General features: G+C 38.3%; 1 protein-coding gene across 2 annotated transcripts in view; it reads left to right on the forward strand.

Annotated features, from left to right (window-relative positions):
• Nucleotides 1–20,325, forward strand: part of MYOF (myoferlin) — a 104,797-nt gene that overhangs the window by 34,703 nt on the left and 49,769 nt on the right. The window contains exons 6-18 of one of the 2 annotated variants that reach the window (XM_054033985.1): nt 560–720; nt 1,633–1,761; nt 3,431–3,493; nt 3,604–3,654; nt 5,662–5,692; nt 6,223–6,338; nt 7,363–7,489; nt 8,553–8,656; nt 9,897–9,965; nt 10,090–10,133; nt 11,093–11,175; nt 13,537–13,575; nt 18,900–19,024. In XM_054033985.1, the coding sequence (XP_053889960.1) occupies nt 560–720; nt 1,633–1,761; nt 3,431–3,493; nt 3,604–3,654; nt 5,662–5,692; nt 6,223–6,338; nt 7,363–7,489; nt 8,553–8,656; nt 9,897–9,965; nt 10,090–10,133; nt 11,093–11,175; nt 13,537–13,575; nt 18,900–19,024 (1,142 nt within the window). The remainder of the gene's footprint in view (nt 1–559; nt 721–1,632; nt 1,762–3,430; nt 3,494–3,603; nt 3,655–5,661; nt 5,693–6,222; nt 6,339–7,362; nt 7,490–8,552; nt 8,657–9,896; nt 9,966–10,089; nt 10,134–11,092; nt 11,176–13,536; nt 13,576–18,899; nt 19,025–20,325) is intronic. The other variant, XM_054033986.1, reaches the window with a different exon arrangement.

Raw genomic sequence — 20,325 nt, forward strand, 5'->3', positions numbered from 1 at the left:
AAATCTTCCCAGATTCATAAGTTAAATATTACAGGGGCGCCGTCAGAATTTCATTTTAGATACGAAGATGAATGCACTAATCTCCATGGTCAAGTGGGAAAGCCTAAAAATTTTCCTATCTATTTAAAAAAGAGCCTGATGTAAAAAGCTGTGCTATGTTAGGGCCCAATCTACTCCCATTAAAATTAACGTCCAGTGGAGCAGAACTGGTCCCTTACTGTGCAGCTACTAATCATGAAATGGTGCCGTGAGGGTACTGCCTGGATTCTGCTTTGCCAACAGCTTTTGGAAGTGGATTTGATAGATTGCAAGGGGACTCCCTTAGATAGTCTTCATCCTGGAGGGGACATGTACATAGTCATTGCATTTAAAATATAGAATTAGCTGCAGGTGGTCCAACTCCACTAGCTTTCAAGAAGGAAGAACACGTTGATTAGAACTGTTATAATGAAGTAGCATTAATACACTTTCTGTGCAAGTCTTGACCTCATGCTTTTATGACCGTAATTTTAATATTAAACTATGTGTTTACTAATTGTGCTGCTTTCCCATGTGTTAGATGGAGAAGAAGATGGAGATTATGAAGATGGGGCTGATGGTACGGTTGGTGGCATTGCACCAGCAGTTCCAAGTGACGCAAAGGAAGCCCAGCTTGCTCGGCGCATCACTAAAGGAAAGAAAACACGGAGAATCCTTTCTAACAAACCCCAAGACTTCCAGGTAGCTGAGTTTTAAATACTGTACTTTTCCTGCACAACCTGAGATAATCTGAATGTCAGATACAAGACAAGCTAATGCATTGTAAAAGAATATAGATTAGCATAACAGAATTGACAGCAATCCCGTCTTTCAAGTGTGTTTTTCCCCCCAAGCATACCTGTTAAAGAGCAAATATTCACAAAATAAAATCTAGGACAGGGGTTAGCAACCTTTCAGAAGTGGTGTGCCAAGTCTTCATTTATTCACTCTAATTTAAGTTTTCGCGTGCCAGTAATACATTTGAACGTTTTTAGACTGTCTCTTTCTCTAAGTCTATAATATATAACTAAACTATTGTTGTATGTAAAGTAAATAAGGTTTTTAAAATGTTTAAGAAGCTGCATTTAAAATTAAATTAAAATGCAGAGCCCCCCGGACAGGTGCCCAGGACCTGAGCAGTGTGAGTGCCACTGAAAATCAGCTCGCGTGCCGCCTTCGGCACATGTGCCATAGGTTGCCTACCCCGATCTAGGAGTTTTGCACAACTCTTGCTGAAATGTAGGGAGAAACTTACCTGTTGTGTAACTATTGAGTTTAAATTAGAACAATAAAGATTTGAAACATAATTATGATAAGAGCGAGTCCAAAACTGAAGATGCTATCTGAGAAAGTTGTGTCCCAGAGTTTTCTGGAGAATATTTTGTAAAATTAAGGTACAGGACTAGCGAGGATGTAAAACGAGTGTTGTAATTATTGTAGTTGGAAGGTCTGAAATGGCTAGCCAGTCTAAATCTGCTAGCTGCTTTGGTGTTAACTCATTTTGGTGGGATAATGGAAAAGAGAAATACTGTTTGTTTCAGCATGATCACAGACAGACACACACCCACTGTAAGGTATCAGCTACTGCATGCCTTGTGTATTTAATTTTTTCAGATTCGTGTTAGGGTCATTGAAGGTCGTCAGTTGTCCGGAAATAACATAAAACCAGTAGCCAAAGTTCATGTTTGTGGGCAGACACACCGAACAAGAATCAAAAGAGGAAACAATCCATATTTTGATGAGGTGAGTATTTAGAAAATACACATTTAATTATATCTGAAAATCGGTTAGCTGGCACTGTCAAATCAACAAAAATCTGTTATTCCGGAAGGGATAGAGGGATCCGGTTCATAATGAAGCATCCCTAATCTGCTTAACAAATAAGCATTTTCTAACATTTTTAAGGTAATTCTGGCTAATGTGTAAAGTTAATTTAAAAAAAAAAAATTTCTTCACATCATAAAACTCATGCCATAATTGACACCATTTCTGGCAAGAATCAGGGGCCCAAACAACCTCCCATTAAAGTGGAGAGAAGCCATCCTTTGATACAGCTGATCATGTGAGATAACAATGACCTGGGTAGACCAATCACATGAATGGTTCTGTTCTTTTCTCTTAGGAAGAAAAGACAAAGTGTGGTGTTGACCAATTGTTCATCTCTTGAGCTGGTTCTATTCAGTCACCCTTCCTGCTCAATGTGTATGTGAGGTTTTGCAGGAGATTGAGACAGTTTGGACTGTGATATAACTATATAGGGATAAGGTGCAGATCTCTGTCTCTTCTTTAGTCAAACATAGGTGATGTGGTCTCTTTGCCTGGACTTGGATGAGAGTGAGTTGGGACAGGCATAGCTCAGAATATCTGGAAAGTAACTCAAACCATGGATGCAGGAGAGAATCTGTCCCACAGACTTTATATTGGGGAAAGGTTGAATGTAGGGCTGAGTATATGGAAGTATTTAGCATATGGAATCCACATAATTAGTATTAATGACACAAGGGGTATTCATTTTTGTTACTACATTATAAGAGAATAGGGGCTAAACTCTGGCAACTTGCACTACTCCAATGTCACAAAGGAGCCAAGTAGATGGATTAACTAACCAGCTGAAAATTTTTCCAGCATGGCGGAATCCCCAGCTTCTTGTTCTACACCACACCTACCCCACTGCAGCCCCCAGCATAGGTGATACGGCAGCAGTGCATAGAGTGTATCTGGAGTACTGGTGCATTCCATCCATCCCTGCCTGATCTATTGGCCACTTGTGAGCCATTACCAGGCAGTGCAAATGGCACTGGAGTTTGAACCAACCCATGGACAGCATCAGCATCAATAAGCAGGCTACAGGTGGAGTACAGTCACTGCTTTGCATCCTCCCCTGCCACTTGGGTAATATGCTGAGCAGAGCCTGGTTGTGCCTGCAGGTCAAGCCTGTTGCTTTTCGCTTAAGCATATTTTATAAATAAATAAATACAAATACTTCACAAAATCTGGGCTACCAAAATCAGTTTTATTTCCGTGCAAATAACCATGAAATTCTTAGTGCATGAATCATCCTATTTGGCACTAACTGGCATCCTTGTTGATGATAATTGCAGCAGAGAGGCTAAAGATTGATTGAACATGCAGACTGAACCACTCCATCAGCTCTAAAAGAGGTTCCTCCAGGGCAAGGTTAAGGCACATTAGCAGGGCAATGCTGGGGAAACTTGCAGTGCAACTGCCCGTGCTACCCCTATTCTGTGGATTCTACTTTTCAGGGCAGTGCTAAATTCACATGCAGAACATCCAAACAGGAAGCAGACTAAATATATATCAACAGATATATGCCTGGCAAGCTACTTAAATACTGTATGTAGCTGCAAATCATGATGTTAATGTTCTAAATCAGTTTGTTTCATCTTAACAGATATTCTTCTACAATGTCCACATGATCCCTTTAGAGCTGCTTGATGAAACAATAAGCATTCGGGTAAGGAAAAAAGGCGTACATTAGAAAAACTCACTGGATGTACATGACACTGTCCAACCGGTGCTATATAAAGATTGGAAAGGGTTTCATTCCTTTTTTCTCCCTTTTAGGTGTATGATTCTTATTCTTTACGAGCAGACTCTCTGATGGGAGAATTTAAGGTGCGTATAAGCAGACTTCCACATTCTGCCTATGTAACCCACACACCTGGGTGTGGTGTTCTGTCCCATCTTATGGCACCGAGACCACTTAGAGAGAGTGAATGAGTCTGCTCTACAGCCTTAATTAAAAGGCAGTTGGCTTTTAGCGCATGCGGTAGAGGCTCATATGCACTAAGCTCCAGAAGTCCCTGGTTTGATCCTGCCCGCCGATGACTGGTGTCTGTTGGCCTTACAAGTGGGGGCTTGCCCAAGATTTCAACTGGGAAATCTCTGAAGCTCAGGACACACTTCCTCAGCTAGGGGAAGTATGTAACCCACACACCTCCTGGGTATAGTGGTCTGTCCCTTCTAGTGGTACCAAGACCACTTAGAGAGAGAATGAGTCTGCTCTACAGTCTTAGCTAACAGCGAGTTGGCTTTTAGCTCATGAGATAGAGGCTCATGCACTGAGGTCCCCAGTTCAATCCCGCCTGCCAACGACCGGGGGTCTGTCGGCATTACACCTACACTTAGGGGCTCAAAGGAAGATTAGAGGAATATTTAAAGCATCAGTTTTAAATGTATTACTAGTTACTGTGTTTAAAAGGGACAAAAACTTACCCTTATAATGTTTTGCTTTTAATGCTAGCAAGCATTTACCAGTAGCGTTGGGACAGTCAGTCCCATCGTTTTGTTTGTTGACCATTGTCTGTGCCTGCTAGCACTGCAGAACCAGCACAGTTAAGAGAACTAACTCAATAAGGTCAAGGGAGTTACTCCATATTGACACTGGTGTAACTAAATGCAAAATGCAAGTTAAGTTACCTGGTCTGTATAATAGATGAACAACTAATATTTATAAAATTATTTTCTACCTAAAGCAATGGGACTATCTTTCCCAAAGCTACTGGTAAGAATCTGTATAGTCCAAGAAAAGAAAAATGAATTTCAGTCTCCAAAGGGTATAACAACTGCTGTGGAAGGTCACTGTCAGTTGTACTGTATCACCTGGGTCTTGAAGGAGGAATTAAAAAAAAACTGCCATTGGTTCAGAACATTGCATCATGAGATACAGAATCTCAAAATTACAGAGAAAGGTGTCCCTTTGTTTAAATATGCTTGTGTAGTAACAGAGAGGCAGGAGGAATCTCCTCAGTGAGTGTAAATTGTCTTCGCTCTCTTGAAATCAATGAAGCTATGACAATTTACATTTGCTGAGGATCTGCCCCAGGAAGTGGAGATGCATACCACAGGTGTTTGTACCCAAAGCAATGTAGAAAAAATGTCACTTGTAATTCCTGTTGGTGAAAATCCACTCCTATAACTTCCACAAGGTCAATATTGGTAAGTATTTCACCCTTGCCAGTTGCATGCAGTAAATGCTAGTAGGGTAAATTAAATCAGCCTGCAGAACAGTTTAATTTATATATCTATGTGTATCCAGGTAGGTAACTTCTTGGAATATTTCTTTTAGGTAGAAAGGAATGCTTTTCTAAATGAATGAATGTCTCCTTCATCTAGTCCTGCTGAGGTTGCATTCCCTTCCCCCCACACAGCGGCACATTCTCCACCACCTTTCCAGAGCATCACTTAGCAGCATACTGTACATATCAATCCCCTTCTCTTCCCTCTGTTCCCTTTCTAGCCCTCACAGGGGCATGCCACACAAGACTTTTATTTTTCATAACAGAGAAACAATGTAATAACAGTATGAAAAACTGAAGGCAATCGGGGCTTAACCCCTTACATAATTTCTAATTATAAGGGTAGGTAAGCACTGGAATAGGTTACTAAGGAAGGTTGTGGAATCCCCTTCATTGGAGGTTTTAAAGAACAGGTTTGACAAAAAACACCCATCGGGGATGGTCTAGGTACACTTGGTCCTGCTTCAGCGGGGATGAACTAGATGGCCTCTTGAGGTCTCTTCCAGCCCTGCATTTCTAAGATTCTATGATTAAAGCCAAACACACATATTTGTGACTGTATTCTGCTACTTCTTAGGATACAATATTTTAATCTTTATTTCAGATTGACATTGGCTTTGTTTATGATGAACCTGGTAAGTAACAATCTCCTCAAAGCCTGAGTTTCTTCTGCTTTTCCTTTGACTTGAGATGCCCAATTAAAATGGCTGTGACTTTCAGCTGTGTTTCTGAAGTAGAAAAACATGCCTAAACACACATGGACGCAAAGTTAGTTGAGAGAGATACTTCAGCCCTGCAGCATCTTTATCAAAAAAAGGCCACATGCATTTAGCTCTTCAGTGGTTCCCAAATGCAATATAAGTAGCTTACATTTTTTTCACCCAGAGGATTTTAATTTTGGTATCATTAACTTAAAAACAAGAATTAAGTATGAAAAATCATGCAAAAACATGATGAGAGAATGGTGTCCCTGAGTTAGTATACCGCTCAACATTGTTGCACAGCTTGTAGGGGGCTGGGCTCTTTAAGATCAGAGGAATTTTTTTTTTAATAATTATGTTTAGGGTAGAGTCTACTTTGGGACAATTGGCCTTGATTGTATGGCTTACACTTCTACTTCTTGTGTAAGGGAGAAGGCTGATTTATTTATTTTGCTTTATTTCAGGCCATGCAGTCATGAGAAAATGGCTTCTTTTGAGTGACCCTGAAGACACAAATTCAGGAGCTAAAGGCTATCTGAAAGTCAGCATGTTTGTCCTGGGGGCAGGAGATGAGCCACCAGTAGGTTTAATTTGCAAATGTGTTTGTCTTCTAGTCATGTACCCAGAACCCTCTTTCTTATGCAATACTTGCTTTGTATTGGTTAATTCACTTTGTGAGCATCACCAGGAACTAAGGCCAAGATTTTCAAAATAACTAGTGATTCTTGAGTGCGTAACTCAAGGCACCTTAAAGGAGCCTGATGGCCTGAAAATCAGGCCCCTTTGAGGTGTCTCAGGTTCAGCACTCAACATATTAGTTACTTTTTTTAAATCTTGACCTTAACTACATGGTACTAGCCAGAAAGAGCTAAAAATATAGAACCTCCTTACAATATGTTTCTTTGCCTAATTACCTCTCACACCACTACTCCCTTCAGTCCGAATACTGCCATACCAGCTTTCACCGTCCCCTGTTAAAGTCTCTCCCTGGTGCTTCCTTGCTCCCATTATTGCTGCCTTCCCTCCCAGTATCCTGGTGTATCTCCAGTAGTGGCTCCCACTACTACCTTCCCCTTCTCTGTCCTGATGATTCTTGCAATCACAAGGATGATTGTGAGAATTTGATGGTTTCCTGTTTGTTTTCAAAGGGGAAGTTGTAAATTCTCCCAAATTACTTCAGAGTTGTACATAGTTTCCAGCCGCAGTAACATGCTTTGTCAGGAGACCTTGTGATGGGTGTGAAAATTCCATACAGTCACCACTGCACATGAGTGCAAAAAAGCACCGGAAACCTATAAATATCACATCTTCATGGTTTATGCTCATTTTAAAAATAGCCATATGGTCTGCTTAGAAAAAAAAGATAGCAGTTGCTCCAATTTAATACTGATGAGGTTGAAACTGAAAATAACATATTTTAAGCAGAACAAATTTTTATGGTTTTATAATTTTATAAACCCTAGTTTGTAATGCAAGATTTTAACTTGTGGAGGGAGTAAAGGATGCTGCTATGACCAATTACCATATTATTATACATGACTGTCTAGCATATGATGCCTTTCTTATATATAGCTTGGTAATATATACCAATATATCTCCAACAGATGGAAAAAAGAGAGCGGGATAATGAAAATGATGATGTGGAGAGTAATCTTTTACTGCCGGCTGGAATTGCACTTCGATGGGTCACTTTCCTTCTTAAAATCTACAGAGCCGAGGATATTCCCCAGAGTATATAGCTTCTTATTACTGGATTGTACAATACTGCAATCGATAACCTGTAGAAATATCTGTTAACTGATTTAAAAAAAAAAATTCCCAGACATAAAACAAAATCAATGTAGATTACCACGTAGTTTGAGCCCATAATTTTGTGATGGTTTAAGCAGCCCATTTCTTTTTTGAATACTCAATCAAATCTATATAACTTTCGTAATGGGTAATGCAATGTTGTTATCTCAGATTATCTGAAATTTTATTATAAATGGTGATGGTGTGTTGTTTGATCTACCAGTGTCCCTTTGTCCCTCAAACAGAGATTCAAGATGATAATTCAACTGAGTAGGAAGTCTGTATTTGAAATCCATCCTTTTATTCTATCTCTGTTGTTGTCTCTGTTTAATTGCTCTACACTTTCTCCAAACCACAAGTCAAAGCTTGTTGAGAAGAGTTCAAAACTCAACAGGTTAAACAAATTGTTCCTAAACAAAGTTATTAAAGCCTATCATTTTTTTCCAACTTATTCTAAATGCAAATGACACAAAATGAATACTATTAATAGATACTGGCTTCATCATCCAGAGAAGGGAAGCAGTATCTGTGTACAATACACGAAGTATTGTGTGTCCCTGGAAATTCATTAAACCTTAGACATTTTTGGTAACAGAACATGTCTTTTATATTCAATTCTTTCTCCTTCACTGCACCCTTTTTATGTCTGGGATGACAAAGCAGGCCACCTTCAAGACCGCTGATCTACTGCTACTTGCTGGAGGGTATGAAAGGATTGCATAAACTCCTGTTTCCCCAGCTCTAGGCTAACATCAAAATTCACTGTGATCTTCTCAGGGCCAAAATTTTAGAAGTTGCTTCTAAATCTCAATTATTTTTTCATTTCTAGCAGCAAATATTTATTTTTGAAAACAGAATACATAGGGCAAGATTCTGACCTTAATTATGTCTATGCAACTGCATTGACTTAAGTAAGATTGCTAAGAAGTTACTGAGACCGAATTAGGCCCATAATCTTCAAGAAAAGGGTTAAAGTTAATTTTTGCTTATAATTTCTCCTCAGTGGATGATGCTTTTGCGCAGACTGTTAAGGAAATATTTGGAGGTGATGGAGACAAGAAAAACCTAGTAGATCCATTTGTGGAAGTTTGTTTTGCTGGAAAAAAGGTATTTGTCTGAGTTAATATTTAAAATCCTGCATACTAGTCATATGCTTGAAAACTGTATTCACATGTCTAAATGTATCTTAAGATGATTGAACTTTAGGTCCACAGTGCATTGTCAACAAGAGAAAATGACTTTCAGCATATCTAGTTCAACACTTTGCAAAAACGGAAAGGAATAGGTGGAGCTAAAAATCTAGGAGCACACATGGAATATTAAAAATAAAGTTATGGGGAACTTCAGTTGATAGAAACTAAAGTTACTCATCTGCATAAGGGTTTACAGTACTGGGTCATAAAGCATATTCAATAGACTGAGGACATACCATAACATACCATAGAAAGGGTTTTTAAAGGTGTGCTAATGACTCTAATTAAAAGAATGTATGACTAAGATGTAGGGGCTTGACCACTTCAGATTACCTGTTTATCGGGTTTTCCTGGTTGCTTTATATAACTGATTACACAGTAAATGTAAGGGCATAGTTGTACGTCCCATGTATACTAGTTTGTTATAATGACTTGCTTTCATTACAAAAACAAACACCCACCCAAACATCAATTCCATGTTATTGTTAGCAGTCAGATCACTGTTGGTTTTAGACACAGGTAGTATAGACAGTTGCATACAATGCCACAGCAATGGGGCCTCTAATAGGCATCAACAACAATGGGAATCTGGTTGCCAATACAACATGTAGACAAACCAAGCATGAATTCACCAGGACTGATCATCCCTTTTTGTTGATTTTCCTGCTGTCATTCAGTTATATCCGGGTGCCACTGTGGTAGCACCTTTGAGGAGTTGATGGGCTGTTTTTTCTGTAAATTAGAAGCCCCTAAGAACCATGGTTCAGACAACGGTGGAATAGTTTTGTCTCTTGCATTTAGGTTGCATAAGTAGATCAGATCAGCACAGGGTGACCAGATGTTCCGATTTCGGGGGCTTTTTCTTATATAGGCACCTATTACCCCCGTCCCGATTTTTTACACTTGCTATCTGGTCACCCTACATCAGCAATAATTACAAACCTGAGGCTAATGCCTCAATAAAGCATGGAAAACTGAATATTCACTATTAGCCACTGTAGGAGCCTGTGATGGAATACCATTTGACCAGCCTGAATACAATTTATCCTAAATTGTGTCTGGTTCTATGCTTTTTTGTCTGCTTTTTGAGCTTGAGCTACTATAAAATCTGTTTCATTTGGGGTGTTTTTTGTTTTGTTTTGTTTTTTTTGTAGGTTTGCACAAATATAATTGAGAAAAATGCTAATCCAGAATGGAATCAAGTTGTTAATCTTCAAATCAAGGTATGGTTTCCTCTTGCTTCTCTAAATATCCACAATCCATTATTTATTATTTTATTCAGAACATTATTTTTTTAAATGTGAAAGATAAATAATGAATCATTTTATTTTCTCTACTTTTTTCTAGTTTCCCTCAATGTGTGAAAAAATAAGATTAACAGTTTTTGACTGGTGAGTTTTGACTCTTTTGTATAAAGTATTAAACAAAATAAAATTGTGTTGAGTGGAAAAAATCCTGTTTTTGTATAATTCACAGGGTTTTGGAACCATAAGCCCTGATTCTGTAAAGCACTTAAGCAAATGCTTAATTACCCTTCCTGAATAGTGATGCTTTCCTGCATTGGGGCCATAAATAGTATGGCATTGGCACACCATTGATTTCTGTGCATTGTACAATCAACATGCGAGTGGGTTAAATAATACTTATAGAATAACTTTCTAATAAATTATTTTACTATTCTTCCCCATTATGTGCCCAACTTGTAGAGGTAGGCAAATAATTCACCAATATTTGCAAACATACATTAATTCCATAATATGTTTATTTCCAAAATTTAAATGACTATTTTTGTAATTATTTGCTTAACTCTAGTCAGCAATGTATATTATATTGATTAACATGACATTGGCTGATATTGAGTATATCAAGCCTGTGTACAATTTTTGGACAAGTGGGCTAAATATTAATATGCTCAAGTTACAAGTTTTATTATTCTTATTGTGGGCCTGATTGTGCCTGTTAGGCATAGTTCTAGGCTAGGGATGGAGCCACCCAACCCCCAGGGAGCAGAGCAGAATATGTCTTGGAGTTCCCAAGTTTACAGAGATTGCACATCTCTGGTTACTACACACCTTTATGGGTTGCAACTTACTTCCTCTAGTTGAACTGCCAGTTCTGAGACTGAAATTCTGCCTGACCCTTAAACTCTGCAATGCTGGGAGCAGCTTCTTATTCTCTCTCCTCCTACTACACAGCTATGTAAGAGCCAGACGTGATCTGGTGTTTTGTTAATAAAACATGCCAGGTGGTGTAAACAGATATACCCTGTAAATACATTTAGCCATTTGTAACTTGCCTCTGTTTAGGATGACTGGTGTTGCATTTAATTACAATCTTACATTTTATATAGGGATCGTCTTACAAAAAATGATGTAGTAGGAACAACGTATTTAAGTCTCTCCAAAATTGCTTCTTCTGGTGGAGAAGTAGAAGGTGAGTTATTCAGCTTATACAATTCAGCAAGTATTTTCTGTGTATTTAAGAGAAATGGTGGGACAGCGTAGGGAAGTTTGCTTTGCTGGAGTTCCCTGTGTTATACCAGTTCTGTGGCTTAAAGAAGATCTTGTTTTCAGTGCTTTCAAACTGGCCACTTTCCAGAACAGTAACTTTACTTTTTGAAAAATCTTATGGTACTGAAGTATTAATAATTCACAAAATTTAAGACAGTATTCTGAATATACTAGATAATTCAAAACTCAGTTTTCTGGTACATATAGTAAACTTTATTGAATATTTCAAACTCCATATAACTGTTAATACTTCTGTTGATCTAGTGTTGATCTATGTATATAATCCAGAGTGCTATAGGATATTTTTAGTGAATTCAGCATTTATGAAAAGGGTCAATTTGAAGTTCACTATTTCAGAACCAGTATAGAATGGGTAGCCATAGCAAATGTGACCTTGCCCGCCACTTCTTTGCCACCATGCCCAAACCTTGGTTTTGGAGAAACAGCCTGAAGTAAAGGGAGGATTAGCCAGTCTTCCTGATGAGACTGCCTATAAGATGCCAATAGTGATTTGAACACCAGTCTGGTAAGAACTGGTCCAAGACCACCTCTCATTTCCCATATGCCACTAAACAGTGGTCAAATGGCAATGACTCTTGGTTACTACTCAGACCAGTGAGCTAGAAGAGAGAGGTTCTATAGCTCATTGCCTGAGCCCACCTAAACCGCAAATCACTGGATTAATTAAATAGTTTTCAATTAAATTATTTGTTTAAGTAGATACAAGCATATGTCAAAGTTTTTCAGTCAGTTCAGTCAATTGCTTCAGCTACTTATTGAGAAAACTAAAAAGCCGAACTGATGATGACTGTAAGAAAACTCATCTAGGTTGGCAAAGTTTCCATCCTCCTGAGATATTTTTTCTATTAGAGCTTGTGTGATCTGTGAATTTATTGAAATATTGCAAGAAAAATATACTCCAAAAACATTTTTCTTCCTATAGATGGTTAAGGAAAGACAAAATTGAGATTTCCTTCCTGTTTCGGTTATGCTATGTTTATAACTATTTCAGGGTACTTTGTTTATTCCCATTAGTTACAATTATGTTGTAATTTATTTTATTAATAATTTCTTTATGTACACATAGCATGTTTCTAACCTAATGACTTGTCTGTGTGTGTCTCTGTGTGTGTGTATACACACACACACACAAAATTTCGTCTTCTTATAGTAGGATCCCATTTATAGGTGGGCCAACTCCTTGCCAAGCATTGTGTTGCTTTGCCAGAAATACAGGCTTAATCTTTGTCATAAAAGTTTTACAGCATATTAACTGTCCCCATAGAAGAGTTCACAGTAAATCATGCTTGATATTTATAGAGCTGCCTAATATAACAAGTAAGGTGAGTTAGCCTGAAGGAAGCTGGCCCCAAATAATTTCCATCATTTGAATTCTGAATTAGTATTTTTCTCTGATAAATATAATGAAACATCCTTATAGTTGTCTAAGAACAGCCCTGCTTGTCCATGAGTAAGCTACCAGGTAAGTAATTTAAAAAACAAAACGACATTGGCCTCAATCCTGTAAAGACTTGAGCATGTATTTAACTTTATATATGTAAGTACACTGGTTTGAGAACTATTCATGTGCCTAAAGTTAAATGTGTGCCAATCTTTGCAGGATCAGGGCCTATGAAGATTGTTCAGCCTTTTCCTCTGTGACAAAGTTACTTAATTTCTTCTGTGTTTCTGATTTGAAATCTGGGTGCGTAGTTACTCAACATCTCTTCTGAAAATTGCTATTCCAGTGTCAGATCTTCAATATAAGATCCCAGCTCTCCTCCCCTTGAAGTCAATGGCAACACTCCCACTGATTTCAAGGTGTGCAGAATTGGGTTCCAAGAGATCAACTGATTAGAACTACCATAGTCTAATCATTCCAATAAATGAAAGTATCCTAACATGTTTTAACCTTTAGCATGATTGTTTCCTTAAGTGAAAAGCTTTACACAAAAAAAATCAGTTTGTATGATTTTAGTTTTCAAGATAGTAATTAAAAGTATTTAAATAAAAAATCTTATATGTGGCGCTCAGACAGAGGTGCTGGAACTCACAGACACCAAAACTGTATTTTGATGATAGCCCTAGGCATGTCTTTCTCTGTTTAGAATTTATAAAACTAGGGAAACACCACACCACATTTTATTCAAGCAGCAAAACTCCAGGCCACTCCAGAGTCACTTCAACTTTGATTTAGTTTTTAAAGCAGATTGCACTTTGATATGTTTAATTTTTAAGCTCTATAATTTCTTGTCATGTAACCTGTTGTCTTTTCATAATATAGAATTTTCATCTTCGGGAACTGGGGCTTCATCATATGAAGGTTTATATCTTGGTCTTTAATTTGATTTTGCTGTCCAGTGCCCAATCTGAGCAATATTGTCTCAAAACAAAACCAAGCTATTTTATAAACATTTAAAAAAATTAAACAATATGTAAAGGATACAATGCTACATTTGGAGACTATTAAATATGACTTACTATTTAAATCAGTTTTGGCACTGGAATTGGTTTGAAAGTATTTCTATTTGGCTGATGTGTGGCGCTGCATTTTAGAGCTGAGCCTGTAGTTGTTTCCGTTATTATGCACTCTGACAAATGGCTTGCAGTTTTTCAGTTAGTAATGAAAAGCTCAACTGTGTATGCTGCTGTAGAGCTCCCTGTACATAATGAACTGCCTAAAAGATTTCACTTATGCTTATGCTTAACTGGGTGGATAAATAGATCTGAAAAATGAAACCTGACTTACTCTAACAAATTGGTCTTTGCATTATAACCTAGAGTTGTTTTTGGAAATCATTAAGTTAAAAATTGCATTTATTTAATAGAAATAAATGCAGATTAAGTTTAAATGCAGTTGAAATGTAACTGAATGTTAATAAGTTTATCCACCCAAATGCTTTGTTTTCTTATCTCAGATCCAAAAGTGCAGCATAGCTCACCAAGCATGGCTTACTGAAAAATAGAATAATAATGAATAAAAGCTGAAATCATTTTTATGAAGCATTTTCAAGCCTTTCTGATAATCATCTCTTTAAACATACCATCTTTAAGTGAAACAACATTGATTTCTTTAGAAACGCGCTTCTGTTTGAATTTACCAGCAACAGCATACAGATTAATTCAACATAGAAATCTATTTTTAGAAAGAAGGGTTTTTTAGTATTATTCCTATGTTTGTTTCTAATATCAGAAGTAAGTGTTTCTGGATCATTTAGCAGTGGAAGACGACTTCAGTGGTATTAAGATGTAAGGCAGAAGAAACAGAGGAAAATTAAAACATTTAGGGTTGAAAGAAAAGTTTCTACTCCAGTTAAAATTGCTCACCAAAAGTCTGGACAATTCTTAGCCCTTGGCACAGAGCTGAATTTTACCTACACTAAAGTTTTATGGTCCTTACATTCAATTCTAAAATATCCCGCATCCCCAATTTTAACCAAAATTATAGTTGTAGAGTCATTCACTTTAGGAAACCAGGTTGCTTTGTTTCCCCAAATCTAGATGATTAGTTTGTTGAAGCAAACTCATTTTAGCATGATATAGAATATATATAACTAAGGGCCTACATGAATCGCAGAATGATTGTCAAAAAATTGCAGCTGAGTTGCAGGCAAGCCATGGAAAATTGCAGAAAAGTAATAATGGACCTTATTATTTCCGGTAACAGAGTCCATTATTACTTTTCCGTGATTTTCCACTGTCAGGGGCCTGGGGCTGAGAGCAGAGGCTCCCGCTGTTGGCCTCCTGAGGCTGAGAGCAAGGGCTCCCACTGTCAGGGGCCCGGGGCAGAGAGCAGGGGCTCGGGGCTCCCGCTGTCAAAATTGTGGTGAAAACCTAATATTGCAGAATCTGCAATTTCCACAATATTGCAAGTTAAGTAGGGCCTTATATATAAGCAATATACAAATCTCTACAGAACCCTGCATTTACCGCTAATCTTTCCCAACAACATTATCCCTGTACATCTGCAATAATCAGGGAAAAGTCAATACTCAAATTAGATTATAGTAGTATTCCATCTTCAAGAATGATGTAAATATGGGCCAAATTCTGTCTTCAGATATACCTGTGCAACCTCAATGAACTCTGAGGATTTTATATGTAAGAAGAGCTGGGGCACTTAATAATTACCTACAATAAATGGTTATCAGGCCAGTTCCAGATGTTTTTTCCAATAGTAAAGTCATTACATTTCATACAAAGACCTATGACTGAATCTCTCTGTGGTCCAAACCCAACTAAGAAAAAAAAACAGCTATATAACCTGAATGTAACATGAGCTGTCCAGATGAATATTAAAATGAAAAAGTATTTAGGAGTCCTGTGGTCCCATCCACTCTCTGTAGTTTAGACATGAAAGAATGTGAACCACTCAAAACTTTGACAAAATGGACAAAGTTTACTATCCTGGAAGCAGACAAAGCACAAGGCACAGAACCATTTTACATTCTGCAAAGTTGACACAACTGCATTTGTTTTGCCAGTAAGAAACATCGGGACATTCATATTCCCTTTTACTATCCAGCTAGCTTTACATATTGCTCAGTAGTCAGCGAGGGTCAGTAAAAGACTTGTAGGATTTAGCCCTTTATCTTCACATTCTTCTGTCTTTATCCTAATGGTAAAGCCATCATTTTGTGCTTCAGATTGCCCAAAGTAGTTTCTGAAAAAACTGATAGGTGTTGATGAAAGACCTGGAGCCTAACTCTGATCTCATTTACTGCAATATAGATGAGAAATACCTCCATTAAAAACAATGGAGATACACCAGGGAAAAGCTGAAGAGAGCTCAGAATCATGCCCCTGATCTCAAGCACCTTTCCAAATGTAGAGTATTTCTCTGCATGTATTGCTGACTTATTTCTAATTTTTTGTGTTATTTATATGTTCACCTACCAATAACCTTAAGAGCCCTTTTAGGGGATATATTCAAATGTTGCATAAAGGCACAATTAACTCCCTTAAATCCAGAGCTAGAGAACAAAAGCCTGCTTCCCCTTACAACAGGGGTGGGCAAACTTTTTGGCCCGAGGGCCACATCTGGGTATGGAAATTGTATGGTGGGCCATGACTGCTCATGAAATTGGGAGTTGGGGTGGGGGGAGGGTCCAGCTGGGGGTGCGGGCTATGGGGTGGGGCCAGAAATGAGGAGTTCAGGGTGTGGGAGGGGGCTCCAGGCTGGGGCAGGGGTGTGGGGAGGGGGGGGAGGGTTCTGGTTGGGGGTGTGGGCTCTAGGGTGAAGGAGGGTGGGACCGAGGGGTTTGGAGGGTGGGAGTGGGATCAGGACTGGGGCAAGGGGTTGGGGCATAGGAGGGCGTGAGGGGTGCAGGCTCTGGGCGGCGCTTACCTCAAGCAGCTTCCAGAAGTAGCAGTAGCATGTCCCTTCTCTGGCTCCTACGCGGAGGCACGCGGACAGGTGGCTCTGCGCACTGCCCCATCCGCAGGTGCCGCCCCTGCAGCTCCCGTTGGCCCCGTTTGCTTGCCAATGGGAGCTGTGGGGGCGGCACTTGGGCGGGGGCAGCGTGCAGAGCCCCATGGCTGCCCGTACGCATAGGAGCTGGAGCGGGGACGTGCCGCTGCTTCTGGGAGCTGCACAGAGCGGGGCAAGACCCCAGCCCTGCACCCCGGCAGGAGCTCGAGTGCCGGATTAAAACGTTTGAAGGGCCCCGGATGCGGCCCCAGGGCCGTAGTTTGCCCATCCCTGCCTTACAACCATTTCAGTTCATCAGTATCCTGTTCAGTTTAATAAACTCAAGCCTTACTATAATACATGCTGCAGTACATATGTACAAAACCAAATGGCAATAGCAATAATATGAGTAATGCTTCTATCTACAAATGATTTTTATACCAAACATAAAATTACAAAAATTAGAGCAGAGCAGTACTCAAATTACAGCTGTAGTATTGATATAGGTAAGGGACTATAAGCATTAAATTAGAAACACCTTGTCTTGTCTTTGTAGTGTGATGATTTGAAATAGCGCTGGTTTTAGCACACAAATGCAGACATTTTAAAAAAGGATTTAAATTATTTTGGCCATTTTAATTAAGAAAATGACAAATAAATGCTTATGGATTCATTTTTGCTTTTAGCTCTAGAGTATATTTGGTATGTAAATTCTATTGAACTGTATTCAGAATTATCAAAACTAATCATAGTAAACAAATATTCATCTATGAAAAATAAGTGAATGTGTGGACTTTCACTCTTGAATGAAATTTTAGGCCGCTCAAAAAGAAGTTTTTAATACACAGGCTGACAATCACTTCACTAAAGAGGCAGTAATGGGAGCGACTATACATCTAATTTTGAGTCTTATCCTGCATTCCTTTCTCAGGCAAAATTATTGAAATTAAGGCTCTCTGTTATGCTTAGGCATGGCAGAATTCAACTTTTTATTTTTATAATTTTGATGGATAAAATTGATTATTTTAAGCATTTTTTTCTATTTTCATCCATTTAAATTTTCACAGTCATAAGAAATTATGTGGAGGGGATCAGATATTTATTTAATGACACATGTTCAAACAATTAAAGCTGTAGAAACAGTTAAAACACAAATTGCCAACATCACATGTCAAAATATACAAAGTAAATATCCTTAAGTCAACAGATCATACCTATTTTTACTGTTCATGTACTAGTCCATTTGTAACAAGCTTAATTCAAAAGTCTAAATCCTTGGATTTTGACTACTGAGTTCTCAAGCAACTGTTTTCTGACTTTGCCTATCTGTACCTTTTTATTATACATGGAAATACCTTTTCATTGATTTGTATATGTAGGTGAAATCAACATTATTGACATTTACTAATACAAATCTAATACTTCCAAGCCTAGTTATGCTCCAATTTCAGTCAATGGGAGTTTCGTCATTGACTTCATTGGGGACAGGATTGAGACCTAAGACTACAGCAGTTCTTTTAATTATTTTGGCATAATGAAAAATCTTTTTTAGATTAGTGCCTCCAAATCTCATTTTTTCCCTATTTTGCACAAAAAATACATACTACTCTACCTCCAGGAATGGTGAATAGGCTACTTAATAGTGTTATATACTGTGGTATACTTTAATAATTTTCATTCTACTAGTCCTTCTACTAACAGACTTGAGTCACTTCAGTAGCACACTAAAAACAGTAGGATTAACTAGGCATATTCTGTGATGCTGAACACTAACCTTCCAGCTACTGTGTACATCTTTATTGTTAGCTAGAACATAATCCTTGGTACATTTAAGTGAAAGCCAATGGTACTGGGTATTCAGTTTAATCTATTTGTGAAAATATTTTTTACATTAAAATTTGTACATTGTTTTAAAATTGTATTGGTCTTTCACATAAATGAAATTTTGATGGTGGGAATGTAGCATAAGATCAATTTATTCTGTGGGTTTTTTATTGCATAAAGTATTATCTAATTTAAAAATCTTACAGCCATGTAAACAACTAGGGACAGATATAGCTATGCAAACAGATACATTAAATTCATATTACTGGGATACACCCATGGAATAAAGTGTTCTTACTTTACTAACAACTAATATCTAACATTTATTTTACTGTATCTGAATTTAAAGTTCAATATCCTTGTGGTTCTAAAAGATGGTTAGTTAATTTCTAATGATGATGTTTGCCTATTAGTAAACACAGGGGAAACAGAGGTGGGCTTTTTACCAACATTTGGGCCCTGTTACCTAAACCTTTATGGAAGCCCAAGAGAATACACTGGATTCCCAGACCCCTATGATGAACTAAACTCTGGAAAGGTTAGTTTCTCTTTTATAATACAAACAGATCAAAACAACTGTTATTATCAATAATGTAAACTGAATTGGTTTTAATTATTAAGTTTAAGACAAATGTAAAGAAAGAACTTTTTATTTTTGTTTTTGCAAAATAACATACACTTAGCATGATGTCACTATTTAATAAATGGAACAGGAATATTTTTCTATTTGTGGAAGTTTCAATTGTATACACACTTTTGAATGAGCATTTGGGACCATATAGATTGAGGCCACTGGATTCCCACTCTAGTCCCATTGGCACAGGGGAATGAAATGGGACAGATCTCAGATGAGGGATTTTAAGGAGAGAGCAGCAATTTCATTATATATTGAACCTCTTCTCCCAGTCCAACAGAAGCCCCTCGTCCATAGGTATTTTGATATGGCTGTTCTCCATGGCAGTGTCCCATCCAATCCCACAGGGATGTTGTAGCAATAAGAGAAGGTTGAACCTACCAACGTCATTTTGAACTATCTCCCCTTCTGCATATTTGAACACTCACACAAAGGGGAGTGGAGCACTGGCTAAAGAGCATGAGTGAGACCTGCTGATTAGCCATACTGCCATGAGGAAAACATGCTGTCATGGGAAAGCGAGATGGGGATCAGATCAGATCCATGAAAATGTCCCCAGATGCCCCAAGATCAATGAAAAAGAACAGGAGTACTTGTGGCACCTTAGAGATTAATAAATTTGTTAGTCTTTAAGGTACCACAAGTACTCCTGTTCTTTTTGCAGATACAGACTAACACGGCTGCTACTCTGAAACAAGATCAATGAGATTTTCCTATAGATCTTGATACATCTGCTCACTCTCAAGAAAGAATTCTCCAAGTGCCATATATTATCCACTAGATTTTCCCCACAGATGGGATGAAAGAAACAGAAAATATCTCCAAAATCTGCCACAGAGATAGGTTTGAGCCAACATGGTTTCATCCTCCCACCCTGCCTCCTATCCGCAGAGCCTGTACACACAAGCTATCCACATTTGGACATCTGGGATCTGGAAAGGGGTTTATGACTAGGCATGGCTAGGGATAGCTTCACTGTGTGGCATTATCCCTTGGAAAACCAACGAGGTTTTCTCATATAAGTAAAAATACTGACACTACAGCCCATCATCAGACACTGTCAAGAATGATTTGGGGTCAGGTCAAATGGGAGGCCCTGATAGGATAGTATCAGAGGGGTAGCCGTGTTAGTCTGGATCTGTAAAAAGCAACAGAGAGTCCTGTGGCACCTTTAAGACTAATAGATTGGAGCATAAGCTTTCGTG

This window comes from Malaclemys terrapin, chromosome 7, assembly GCF_027887155.1.
Source record: "Malaclemys terrapin pileata isolate rMalTer1 chromosome 7, rMalTer1.hap1, whole genome shotgun sequence".
Classification (NCBI taxonomy): domain Eukaryota; kingdom Metazoa; phylum Chordata; order Testudines; family Emydidae; genus Malaclemys; species Malaclemys terrapin.